This window comes from Leucoraja erinacea, chromosome 10 (genome assembly GCF_028641065.1).
Source record: "Leucoraja erinacea ecotype New England chromosome 10, Leri_hhj_1, whole genome shotgun sequence".
NCBI lineage: Eukaryota > Metazoa > Chordata > Chondrichthyes > Rajiformes > Rajidae > Leucoraja > Leucoraja erinaceus.
Genome location: NC_073386.1, coordinates 32,157,056 through 32,171,398, shown reverse-complemented (window position 1 = coordinate 32,171,398; position 14,343 = coordinate 32,157,056). Strand labels below are relative to the sequence as shown.

The 14,343-nt window shown below is 45.0% G+C and overlaps 1 protein-coding gene across 1 annotated transcript; it reads left to right on the top strand.

Moving 5' to 3' along the window:
- Positions 1 to 231: 231 nt before the first annotated feature.
- czib (CXXC motif containing zinc binding protein) lies at positions 232 to 14,330 on the top strand. Its single transcript, XM_055641882.1, is given in 9 exon segments — positions 232 to 321; positions 324 to 355; positions 440 to 523; positions 5,614 to 5,670; positions 7,619 to 7,700; positions 10,890 to 10,921; positions 11,104 to 11,181; positions 13,062 to 13,127; positions 14,024 to 14,330. Coding segments are annotated over 9 exon segments (570 nt in total). The 5' UTR covers positions 232 to 260; the 3' UTR covers positions 14,102 to 14,330.
- Positions 14,331 to 14,343: the final 13 nt, after the last annotated feature.

Genomic DNA, 14,343 nt, shown 5'->3' with positions numbered 1-14,343 from the left:
ATATATGATACCATATTTATATATAGTATTAAAATCTGTATATAAATAATATTGCTATATATAGTGTAATATATATGGGTTATATATATATATATATATATATTCGCATACACCCACATAGATATATATATAGTATTAAAATGTGATGGCTAGATGCAAATGTAAATATAATGTAACATTTAAAAGTCAGACCTCAGTGCCTGAGAAACTGCCATGGTCAGGGAGGGGGGATTGACCCGCCTGTCTACCCCGGCTCCACGATGTCACCGGCGCCCGGTGTGTTGGCGCCGCTTGTGCTGCAGGGGGCGCTGCGAAGGCGACATTGCGACAAGCCGTAACTCGGGCCGCCATGGGGGTGAGTGACGCGGGAGGGCGATTCTCTGCTAAAAATGTTCATCCTTTTCTCGGGGTTAACCTTCAGTTTGCGCTCTCGTTGCAGAAGTTCGGCCTCCAGCTTAAAGCGACGTTGGAACATATCAGCAAGTTACGGCCGGACGGGGAGGATTTCCGTTGGTTCCTGAAGGTAAAGCGGCTGCGAAAAAGTGTTGGAGCGATTCAGCCGGACCCCAGTGACTGAGACACTGTGGGTGTGTAGGGACCCTGACAACTGGGACACTGTGTGTGAGTGTAGGGACCCTGACAACTGGGACACTGTGTGTGTGTGTAGGGACCCTGACAACTGGGACACTGTGTGGGTACAGGGACCCTGACAACTGGGACACTGTGTGTGTGTGTAGGGACCCTGACAACTGGGACACTGTGTGTGTGTAGGGACCCTGACAACTGGGACACTGTGTGTGTGTAGGGACCACAGTGACTGGGAAACTGTGTGGGTGTGTAGGGACCCTGACAACTGGGACACTGTGTGGGTACAGGGACCCTGCCAACTGGGACACTGTGTGGGTACAGGGACCCTGACAACTGGGACACTGTGTGTGGGTACAGGGACCCTGACAACTGGGACACTGTGTGTGAGTGTAGGGACCCAGACAACTGGGACACTGTGTGTGTGTGTAGGGACCCTGACAACTGGGACACTGTGTGGGTATAGGGACCCTGACAACTGGGACACTGTGTGTGTGTGTAGGGACTCTGAAAACTGGGACACTGTGTGTGTGTAGGGACCCTGACAACTGGGACACTGTGTGTGTGTAGGGACCACAGTGACTGGGAAACTGTGTGGGTGTGTAGGGACCCTGACAACTGGGACACTGTGTGGGTACAGGGACCCTGCCAACTGGGACACTGTGTGGGTACAGGGACCCTGACAACTGGGACACTGTGTGGGTACAGGGACCCTGACAACTGGGACACTGTGTGGGTACAGGGACCCTGACAACTGGGACACTGTGTGTGTGTGTGTGTGTAGGGACCACAGTGACTGGGAAACTGTGTGTGGTGTGGGTGTAGGGACCCTGACAACTGGGACACTGTGTGTGAGTGTAGGGACCCTGACAACTGGGACACTGTGTGTGGGTGTAGGGACCCTGACAACTGGAACACTGTGTGTGTGGGGTGTAGGGACCCTGACAACTGGGACACTGTGTGTGGGTGTAGGGACCCTGACAACTGGGACACTGTGTGTGTGTGTAGGGACCCTGACAACTGGAACACTGTGTGTGTGTGTGTAGGGACCCTGACAACTGGAACACTGTGTGTGTGGGTGTAGGGACCCTGACAACTGGAACACTGTGTGTGTGGGTGTAGGGACCCTGACAACTGGGACACTGTGTGTGTGGGTGTAGGGACCCTGACAACTGGGACACTGTGTGTGTGAGTGTAGGGACCCTGACAACTGGGACACTGTGTGTGTGTGTGTGTGTGTGTAGGGACCCTGACAACTGGGACACTGTGTGTGGGTGTGTGTGTGTAGGGACCCCAGTGACTAAGAAAACTGTGTGTGAGTGTAGGGACCCTGACAACTGGGACACTGTGTGTGTGGGTGTAGGGACCCTGACAACTGGGACACTGTGTGTGTGGGTGTAGGGACCCTGACAACTGGGACACTGTGTGTGTGAGTGTAGGGACCCTGACAACTGGGACACTGTGTGTGAGTGTAGGGACCCCGAAAACTGGGACACTGTGTGTGAGTGTAGGGACCCTGACAACTGGGACACTGTGTGTGGGTGTGTAGGGCCCCTGACAACTGGGACACTGTGTGTGACTACAGGGACCCTGCCAACTGGGACACTGTGTGTGGGTATAGGGACCCTGACAACTGGGACACTGTGTGTGTGTGTGTGTAGGGACCCTGACAACTGGGACACTGTGTGTGGGTACAGGGACCCTGACAACTGGGACACTGTGTGTGGGTACAGGGACCCTGACAACTGGGACACTGTGTGTGGGTCCAGGGACCCTGACACCAGAGACACTGTGTGTGGGTACAGGGACCCCGACAACTGGGACACTGTGTGTGGGTGTGTAGGGACCCTGACAACTGGGACACTGTGTGTGACTGTAGGGACCCTGACAACTGGGACACTGTGTGTGGGTACAGGGACCCTGACAACTGGGACACTGTGTGTGTGTGTGTAGGGACCCTGACAACTGGGACACTGTGTGGGTACAGGGACCCTGACAACTGGGACACTGTGTGTGGGTATAGGGTCCCTGAGATCTCGGACACTGTGTGTGTGTGTGTAGGGACCCTGACAACTGGGACACTGTGTGCGAGTGTAGGGACCCTGACAACTGGGACACTGTGTGTGTGTGTGTGTGTAGGGACCCTGACAACTGGGACACTGTGTGTGGGTACAGGGACCCTGACAACTGGGTCACTGTGTGTGGGTGTAGGGACCCTGACAACTGGGACACTGTGTGTGAGTGTAGGGACCACAGTGACTGGGACACTGTGTGTGTGTAGGGACCCTGACAACTGGGACACTGTGTGTGAGTGTAGGGACCCTGACAACTGGGACACTGTGTGTGAGTGTAGGGACCCTGACAACTGGGACACTGTGTGTGGGTGTAGGGACCCTGACAACTGGGACACTGTGTGTGAGTGTAGGGACCCTGACAACTGGGACACTGTGTGTGGGTACAGGGACCCTGACAACTGGGACACTGTGTGTGTGGGTAGGGACCCTGACAACTGGGACACTGTGTGTGAGTGTAGGGACCCTGACAACTGGGACACTGTGTGTGGGTGTAGGGACCCTGACAACTGGGACACTGTGTGTGTGTAGGGACCCTGACAACTGGGACATTGTGTGTGTGTGTGTGTGTGGGGACCCTGACAACTGGAACACTGTGTTTGTGTGTGTGTAGGGACCCTGACAACTGGGACACTGTGTGTGTGTGTAGGGACCCTGACAACTGGGACACTGTGTGTGGGTGTGGGGACCCCAGCGACTGGGACACACTATATGTGGGTACAGGGACACTGACAACTGGGACACTGTGTGTGTGGGTGTAGGAACCCTGACAACTGGGACACTGTGTGGGTACAGGGACCCTGACAACTTGGACACTGTGTGTGGGTGTAGGGACCCTGACAACTTGGACACTGTGTGTGAGTGTAGGGACCCTGACAGCTGGGACACTGTGTGGGTACAGGGACCCTGACAACTGGGACACTGTGTGTGGGTGTAGGGACCCTGACAACTGGGACACTGTGTGAGTGTAGTGACCCTGACAACTGGGACACTGTGTGTGTGTGTGTGTGTAGGGACCCTGACAACTGGGGACACTGTGTGGGTGTAGGGACCCTGAGAACAGGGACACTGTGTGTGGGTGTGTAGGGACCCTGACAACTGGGACACTGTGTGTGTGTGGGTGTAGGGACCCTGACAACTGGGACACTGTGTGTGGGTACAGGGACCCTGACAACTGGGACACTGTGTGTGGGTACAGGGACCCTGACAACTGGGACACTGTGTGTGTGTGTGTGGGTACAGGGACCCTGACAACTGGGACACTGTTTGTGTGTGTAGGACCCTGACAACTGGGACACTGTGTGTGTGTGTGTGTGTAGGGACCCTGACAACTGGGACACTGTGTGTGTGGGTGTGTGTAGGGACCCTGACAACTGGGACACTGTGTGTGAGTGTAGGGGACCCTGACAACTGGGACACTGTGTGTGTGTGAGGTAGGGACCCTGACAACTGGGACACTGTGCGTGTGTGTGTGTGTAGGGGACCCTGACAACTGGAACACTATGTGTGTGTGTGTAGGGACCCTGACAACTGGGACACTGTGTTTGTGTGTGTGTAGGGACCCTGACAACTGGAACACTGTGTTTGTGTGTGTGTAGGGACCCTGACAACTGGAACACTGTGTGTGTGTGTGTGTGTAGGGACCCTGACAACTGGGACACTGTGTGTGTGTAGGGACCCTGACAACTGGGACACTGTGTGTGGGGGTGTGGGACACACTATATGTGGGTACAGGGACCCTGACAACTGGGACACTGTGTGGGTGTAGGGACCCCAGTGACTGGGACACTGTATGTGGGTACAGGGACCCTGGCAACTGGGACACATTGTGTTTGGGTACAGGAACCCCAGTGATTGGGACGGGTTGTGTTTGGGTGCAAGGACCCCGGTGTTTGGAGGCACACTGTGTATGAGTGCACGGATCCCAGTAACTGGATACTGTCTGTGTGTGTCTGCGTGTGTGTCTGTGTCATAGTGAGTATCCTTGGAAAAGTCTCAAAAACTACCTTATAACTGTCCTCGGTGTATTTACATTGATTGTTGATCACGTCACTGTTTCAGCACAATTCCACGGCCGTATCTGGGTTTTAGTATCACTACCAACACATTTAACAGCCTGCTTCCCAACATAAGACATTTATCTCTCTCTATCTATATTTTTGTAATTGTGCCAGGTGAGTCAACCTTTCTCCCCCCTGCCAACCACGGTTGTAACTATGTCTTGGTGAATTAGGGAAGCTCAGATACTGAATGACCCCCTTTTCCAAGCCCCAAGTTGATTGTTCCTTGTTTGGAACCACTGTTTGGAAGCAGACATGATTCTCCAGGCAAAGTCTACAGCTGAACAAAATGAACATTGAATTCTCTAATTTCAGGTAATCTATTTCTCCTCAGTCCATCTATCCCGATCCTCCCAGGTATGCACTTCTTTCCAACAACAGCCTGGCCCCTCACCCAGCTTCTTCCTCTCCCACTCGATTTGCCCGTCACCCCATACATTACTCCTATCAGGTCCTTTCCCTCCACTTTACCATCTGCCCTTCCCACCTTATTTAGTCTCATCCTCCACCTTCCATTCCGATCAGATTCCATCTTCCTCAGCTCTTGATTATCTCCACCATTCATGTCCCAGGCTTTGTTGTTATCTCCACCTTGTCTCCACCACCTGACTCCATCAACCTCCACCTCATGTGGATCGCATGCCAACTCTTAGCCCACCCTGTCACCATTTTATACTGGATATTACCCCTCAACTCTCTCAGTCCAGCAGAGGGTTAGGATCCAAAACATGAATTGTCCATTTGCCTCCAAAGATTCTGCCGGATTCACGGGCTTCCTCCAGCAGTTTATTTTTTACTTTAAATGCTTGTTATTAATTGTTGAATGTATCATAATTTACTGATTTGTCCAGCACAGTTGTTATTAATAGTCTATAATTTCTGTGCTTTTGCAATAGTTGAAATGTCAGAATTGTGGTGAAATTTCCGACAAATGGCAGTATATCACGTTAATGGTGAGTTGAATTTTGAATCTCTTTTATTCATGTTTCCAGTTATCATTGAAATAAAAAAAAACATAGTGTATACAGACTTTGGGATCATTTGGTCAGAATTCTGCTTAAAGTGGTAACCTGAAGCTCTTAACTTCAAGCGTTTAATAAATCCTCAACCTGTTCCATTCAATGTACAATGGATAATTCTAGCTTGCTGTTACTAATCATTTTCCCAATCCTATTTTCCCCATCTTCATTTATTTATAATGATGATTTTATGGATTTGATCTCAAATTAATATAAATTCCATCCCTATCTTTCATTCCTTTTACTTTCCTAATTCCCAGGTGTTTCTGAATTGCATCATTCTTTCCCATTTCACTGCCTTTCCTCTTTGTTATTTGATAGACGCTGCTTTTTTTATGTTGAGCCTCTTTCCATAGCTCCCCTGTGTTTCTTCAATCAACCTTCCAAATTCAACTGTTTTTAAAATTGTCCATTTGAATGCTTCAATTTTTCCACTTTTCATTGTTTTTTATATTGATTGCTCTTACCTTGGCTAACTTGCAGCTGAAAACCTGTTGGTGACAGAGTAATGGTTATACAGCATGGAATATCGAATTAATCTGACAAGGTAGTAAATGAATTCATTAAACCATGAAGTCATACAGCATGGAAACAGGTTCTTTGGCCCAGCTTGCCCTAGACACCCCATCTACACTAGTTTCACCTGTGTTAGATGCAAAATGCGGGAGTAATTCAGTGGGTCAGGCAATTAGCATGGGAGAGGTCCATTCGAGAATCTGATACAGTGGGGGATAAGTTGTTCGCAAATTTGGTTAAATGTGCTTTCAAGCTTTTGTATATTCTGCGCGAGAGTAGATGAGAGAAGACAAAATGATCAGAGTGAAAATGGTTCTTGATTGTATTGTCCACGGGCAAAGTGGTGTAGATGAAGTTGATTATGGAGAAGGCTGGTTTGTGTGATAGACTGGACTACATCCCAACCTCTGCAATTCTCTGTAATTTTATGTGGTCTTGGGCAGAGCTGTGGTCATTCTAAGGTGCGATGCATCCCAACAGGATGCCGTTGATGAGCCTTTGGAGACATGCTAAACATCCTTAGTCTTCTGAGGAAGTAGAGCCGTTGGTATGCCACCCTCCGCAACTACCCTTCGACTTCTTCCTCCAAATCGTGGTAGATGATAGGTGTTTCTCTGATTGGAGGCCTGTGACCAGTGGTGAGATGGTGAGAGTTCAAAGCATGCATGTTCTTGTTAAAGTGATGGGAAAGACAGGTGGGATTAAGGAAGCCTGACTGACGAGGCTCGAGTCAGGAAAGAGGAGAATATGTGAGCCAGCTAAAGGTAGCTGGGATCAAGTGTAGCCCTGGAGAGGTTTAGGAGACTGAAGTAAATCAGGAGAGCAGAAAGGAGGCAGGAGATAGCTCTGACAGTTAAGATTAAGGAGAATCTGAAGAAATGTTATAAATATATTAGGGAAAGAGAGGATATGGCCTCTCAGAAATCAAAGCTTTCTATGATGCATCAGTAGAAATTGGTAAGTGTCAATGGAGACTTGTCACATTTCCTTGGTCTTCTATGGTGGCAGAGGCATTGGGGTGCATGATCCTCCAGTATTGTGTTTGCTTTGATACTCTAGTCCTGCAGTTCTTGCCATTTCTAAAGCTCTTCCTTTCCCCATGCTTTCTGGACTGATCCCGATTCTGCCTCATTGCTGATAAACTCATTCTTTTCAACAGTCTCCTCACCTTGTAAGACACTGGCTGTTTTTTAGACTTTCCCCAGTATTATTCTATTTCTTAAGTATCTTAGAGTATTTTGTATGCTAAAGATTCCTACTTGTGTTTTGTGTATCTGTGTTTTTATGACTGTGGCAGATCAATTTCCCTCCTTGGATAAATAAAGTTCTATCGTATTGTATAAATGCAAGTTGTTGTTTTGTACAGCACAGCGTCCCACTCAAAGGTGGAAGAGGAAGTGCCAATATGATACAAAAGTGCAAGTTGTGCTCCAGAGAGAACTCCATTGGTAAGTAAGTGATGGCATTTTATTTAATTGACTGGCGTTTTAATTGCACAGCCCCATTTCAATCTTTTCTGACTATAAATTGTATATTGATTCCAATAGTATTTATTCAATTATTGACTAGAGTTTTACTACTTTGCAAATGTATATCAAAGTCAGCATTTTTCTGTTTGACTGTTTTTGGTCTATATCCAACACAAATGTAAAACTCAACATAAAATGTTGAACACAAGCTTAAATTGTTGATGACGTGTTGATGGCTGCTGGCACTGGAAGCAAGTTCTATTTTTGGTACAAGTACTCTAAATTCAGTATGTTTACCTTACAAAACAATTTGGAGCATCTGATGGATGTAGTGAAACCACAGTATTATTTCTGAAGGGTCTCAACCCGAAACGTCACCCATTCCTTCTCTCCAGAGATGCTGCCTGTCCCGCTGAGTTACTCCAGCATTTTGTGTCTACCAACAGTATTATTTCCTTTATTCATAGATCAATGATGCCATTTAACTGGTTGGCTGTGACTTTTAATTTAGATATTTCATAAGCAGTGTATTCTGCGTATGTACAATGGGGCTAAGGGCTTGGTTTGTCCATTGCTGAGTATTGGGCAATTAATTTTTTCCTTGTGGGATGTGCATGTCAATGATCAAGCAAACAGTTAATGACCATCCCTTAATTGCCATTGAAAGGTTGCAGTTCACCACTGTTGCAGTTGCAGTTCCTGCAGTAAAGGAAATCCCATGGTGATATTCCAATATTTTGACATGAAAACCATTAAAGAATGCAGTGGCAGTGAATGGCAGGCATTCCTATCTTGTTGCAGACTTAAGTGGTGGAGGATGTAGGTTTGGTAGGTGCTGGCAAAGATGCCTTGGGGAGTTGCAGCACAGAAACCTGCATGGTAAGCAATACAAAGGGAAATATTCTCATTGGTAACTGAGGAAATGAAAGGAGGGACAGCAATGGGAAATGGCAGATTCAAAGTTGCAGTGGCAGAGTAAATTTTAATATAGTGAATGGGCTGTCAATCGAGTGGATAATCGTTGTCTGGATGGAATTCAGCTTCTTCACTGTTATTGAACCAGCTAGCTGTATTCGTCTATGGGAATGGTGTTGGTATATATTGTGTCCTCTATTGCTATCCCGACGTGCCTTTTAGAGTATAAACTCTGGAGGTTAATCAGTTACAATTGGACATCAGCCTTTGACCTCCAGTTATAAGCATTTTATGCGACTGGTCCATTTAGTTTTCTGGTCAATGTTGATGCACAGGATATTTTTTACCATTTCAGCAACGATAATGCCATTGAGTGACATGGGTGGGAAATCAAACTCTTTTGGAGATAAGCATTGCCTGGCACTTGTGTGGATCAGTCGTCACTTATCAAACTAGCCCAGGTATTGCTCCATTTTGACACAGAATGTTTATTATCTGAAGACTTGTGAATCAATCAGAAAACTTCAATCATCAATAAATCTTTTTCAAGATGATGGTGGAAAGATTATTGATGAAGATACAGAAGATGATTTAGTTAAGGACACTACCCTGAGGAATTCCTGCAAGATACCCTTGAACTTTGGTGAATTGTATCCAACAACCACAGCCATTATTTTGTGCTGGATATGACTAACCAGACAAGACTTTTTTTTCCCCCTATTTCGCCCTTGGATTTAGTTTTGTAAGGCCTTGGTGATACCATGGTCAAATGCTGTTTGATGTGGAGAACAATTGTTCTTGCCTTGCCTCGAAATCAACACCCTTTGACTTGATCAGATTTCGGATCTTGATTATAGGATTGCTTAGCTCCTTTGGCGCATGCCACCTCACTGTTTAGTTGTTTTTACTTGTGCCTACGGCTGGCCATGATGACTTGGGTTGATTGGTATTGTAAAATGAGAGTGATGTCAACCTTTATGGTTATAAACTGGCCTGTCTTGTGGACATTGCCACAAGATTTCAAAAATCCAGAGTCACTGTTGAGGAATAATATGGACACTATTCCCCAATATTTTGCCATTTATTCGCCACCCTTGAGAAGTTGTCATGGGATAGGATGTATGCCAGCATCAGAATGGAGAAGTCCAGAACTCTGGCTGCAATATATAAATATATGAGGCATAATATTGGATCGTGTCCCAGTTTATGAATGCCCCAAGATGTCTGCAAGGGGTTTATCTGGCTAGATGGATGCACCTTTGTCCAATTCTAAACCTACTGCTGAATTGGGTTTTGGATCGTCTGTAGCTTTATTATATTTTGTATCAATGTGATACAATTGCGTGACTTGCTACTTTCAGAATGTTGTTCTGATGTCTCACAATTCAAGGTCACCATTACTGATACTAGCTTTTCTTTAATTCCAGATTTATTTTAATTAACTAAATATAGGTTCCCCACCTGGTCCTTTTTGGATTTGAATCCTTGCCTCGGGATCTTTGGATTACTAGTCCATTTTGTTAATCACTTGCTTCCATTTCTTTAAAATGGATCTGCACTAAGCTGCTGGACTACTTTGGAAATTTGCATCACAAGATCTTTAGATTTTTCAAAAAATTAAGAGCAGTAAGCTTATATGATAAAAAAATGATTTTTATTTTCTCTGGTTTGAAAAGGTACGATTCATAGGATGATAATCTGTTGAGACTACAATATAGCTCCATTCGCATTTCTCTAGTCATTTCAGTCCATCCTATCTTCCCCCCCCCCCCCCCCCCCCCCCCCCCCTTTTCTAGTCCCTTCAAACTTGCAATGAAGAGACCTCACACGATCTTCAATTCTTAAATAACTTTCAATTTTTAGGCCACACATTGCCACATCTTTACCATGGCCATCCAGTCCCTCTACAATCGCCCACCAGGAAGTTCTTAAGATATTCCTGTTTTTTCCTCGATTGTGGCCTAATCAATTTCCCTCTACTAACACTTTCGTCCGCCTGGTGAAACGTCCTCTCCCTCAATGACCTCTCTTTTGACTCTTCTCACTTTCACCAAGTTAGCCATGGGCACACGCATGGGCCCTAGATATGCCTGCCTTTTTGTTGGGCATGTCCAACAGTCCTTGTTCCAGGCGTACACTGGAACCCCCCCCCCCTGCAACCAACTCTTTCTCTGCTACATCGTGATTGCTTCGGCATTTTAATGAGCATTATTTTGACCACAATCATTTTAATTTAAATTGATTTTTTTTTAGATATTCTGAAGGACACTCTTAAGCCATACAATGTAAGTGGACTTTTCATCTTACCAGTTGTTTCTGTTGTGGTTGATTAATCAGTTTTGCTTGAACATGTGCCTGTGTTTTCCCTGAATCAATTGATGAATTATGCTTCTACTTGTATGTGTTTGCATACAAAATAATTCTGTAAATATGGTGTTAATCCAGGTGTGATTCTCTTTCACAAAAGGCTGAAGACAGTGAAAAATTTAAGACTATCGTACATTTTGAATGTCGCGGGTTGGAGCCAGTTGACTTTCAACCACAGGTAACTAGGAGACCACCTTGATACCGTAAACTAGATTCTGTTTAGATTCAAATTAACTGACAGATGTTTTTGGGTTCAAACTCGGCTCCGCTTGTCCCCTTTCCTCTGAAGTCACGGCACTCCTATTTTACCCAAACCATCCCCTCCATATAAACTCTCATGATCATAGGTATGCATTTGAATCTGCCATTTCCCATTGCTGTCTCTAGTTTCATTTGCTCAGTTACCATTGAGAATATTTCCTTTTGTATTGCTTACCATACAGGTTTCTGTGCTTTCTTTTAATCCTGCTTCCAGGTAAATAATGCTTTCAGATCACCTGCTGCTTAAAATTAAAATGGATTAAAATAGGTCCACAATTTGACCTATTTGCCATCATAGCTATTGGCTTGCAGCAGATTGTAAGGGAACCAGCATGTGGCAACTATCCTCTTGATTTTGTAATCTACCATTTCAATTTTTGCAGGTATGTCTATTACAAATTTGGTGCTAATAAACATGAGCATTGCATTGTCCTAGTGATGACCGGGTACTCTCTTACACGGAAGATGTTGTCTATGTTTTATGTTGCACTGCTATTCTGCTTAATGGGGTGGATTCTAAACCAATTTAGGTCAAAGCATGAAACTCGGGTGTTCTGGGGTGTCTATCCCACACCAACAAGGAGAACATGCGACCACCACATAGACAGCACCCGAGATCAGGATCAAACCCAGGTCTCTGATGTTCTGAGGTAGCAGCTCTACCTGTTGCAACACTGTTTGCCCCAACTGCACTTTTCATAGAATCTGACTTTTGAACTATCCCTCCACTGCTAAAACCCTGGTTATTTTTTAATGTCTATAGAGGGTTTGAAATGGTTCAAGAAACATCTGCCCTCCATCATCCCAAAGATATTTTTGGTTGTGGAATAAGTGCTGGCCTTCCCAGAAATTGTTTCACCTGTCAGTGACTTTCTTTAAAAAAAAAACCATTTATTTTAATTTTCCTAGCCTCCCTTTGATGCGTTTTCTCCAGCAAACATTTCATCTCCTTTGTTGTGTTTTACCTGCTAGCATGGCCCTATATATGTTCCCTCATGTTTTGTCATGGTCACAAACTTGGCCAGAGTGTAATTGCTTTTCTAGCCGAACAAAAAGCGAATCTGTTGAGCTTCACTCAATTCTTTCAAGATCATTCAATTGTTCGACATGCTGATCATCCGAAAGATCAACCAGCTCCTTAAACGCCTTTACCAATAGCAAGAGTACTCTTCTCCTATGAAAAGTATCCCATAATTGGTATTTCGCCAAGAAAAGCAGCACAGTGGTGTAGCTAGTAGAACCGCCATCTCACCTCCACAGATCTGGGTTCAATCCTGACTCGTGCTATGCGTAGTTTTTGCACGTACTTTCTCCGATTCTAAGGGTTTCCTCCCATATACCAAAGACATGCAGGTTGGTAGGTTAACTGGCTGTTGTAAGTCACCCTAGTGTTTAGGTGGTAGGATCTAAGAGGAAATTAATGAGAATCTTGGATTCATGTAGGATTAGTGTAAATGGGTGATTGATAATCAGCGCAGACCGAAGGCACTGTTTTGGCATTATATCTGACTAAGAAAGTCATGGAAATAAACTAAATGTTAAAATTACTATACTTATGGTATACATACCCTAAAAACATTAGGGCTCTTTGTCTCTAGGGTGTTTTTAACAGCATGATGATTCTTAACTGCCATCAAACAGCTTTCTTGATGTTCTCAATTAACTTTGGAAAGTCTGGACTGCCTTTTCTCCAATTTCAATTAAAAAATCTTTTTATTTGTCTTTAAATCCCATCTTTTTATCCCAGATTCATTAGGTTTTGTTACAGCATTAATTGCCATTCATTGTCTGGTCTAGGCTGGATTTGCTGCAGAAGGAGCAGAGTCTGGAACAAAATTTGATGAAATTAATCTACTGGAAAAGGTGAGGTGATTCATATTAGTTAGTCGTATGCGCCAAAGCACAATGACATTTCTTGTTCACATGGTCACGGTAAACAGCATAATTATAGTAATGATAAATACAACAGTGCAAAATAGCAGACTGGTGCAAAATCAAAGTGCAGTCCGGAATAGTGTTTAAAAAAAACAAAAACAATAATAAAATAACTGAATGAGGTTGATTTGAAAGTACGAGGCAGCACCTCATGAAGGAGGTGAACGATGTCATTGTTTCAGGAGTCGGAAATCAGTAGGGGAGAAGCTGTTCTTGAGTCTGAAGATCCAAGCTTCAGGTTTGTGTATCTCCTCCAAGAGAGGATATGAAAAAGGAATGGCCTGGGTGGCAGGTATCCTTGATGAAAATGAACTGAATGGAAGGTATTGCCAAACCTGTGTTCGACCTCACTGTGTTTACAACTCTCTGTGGGTTCAAGCGGTCAAGAGCAGTGCAGTTGCCATATCGGGCTGAGTGGAAGAAGGAGAGAAACCGTTGCAAGGTTAGGCCGCGTTTAGGGGAAACTAATGGAGGAGGGATCAACTTGTGAGGTGCACCAATGAGACCACCTTCACCCACCACACGGTCCAGTTGACTCGGCTGTTGTTGCAGCTCACGTTGTAGCCTCTGGCCGTCAGCACTTTCTTCAGGACACACTTGGTCACAGTAGGGCTCCCTCCCCTCTCACCTGCCACTGCTTCTTCCTGTTGGCCAGCTCCCCCAGTATGTTATAACAATTGTTTACTGTGCTGGCAAATGGGACAAGCTCACTATGCCAAAAGGTGGACCAATTGGCCTGTTTCCATGCTGTTATAGCTCCATGCCCAAGTTCAAATAGCCTCATATTCTAATGCTAATATAATTTAATGTTTTATATTGTTTAGGACTGGAATGAGTATGACGAGAAAATTCGAGAGTCAGTGGGAATCTACGAAGTCACGCATAAGTTTGTTAAAATATGAACACTCCAAATGATGTCACCCTTCTGCTTAAATGGACAAACTCCCAGCCTCAGCAAAACATCCTCATTTTACTACGTGTTCTTAATGTCTTGGCTCCTGTCAAAGTACACAGCTGAAATTAGAGGTTTTATCTTGGAAACTTTCTATTAAAAAAAAATGGCAGCCAATTTGGGTGCAAGATACTTTGTTACATTGAATTTTGACCATAACAGTAAAAAATTGGTACTCATTTTGTTTGTCAT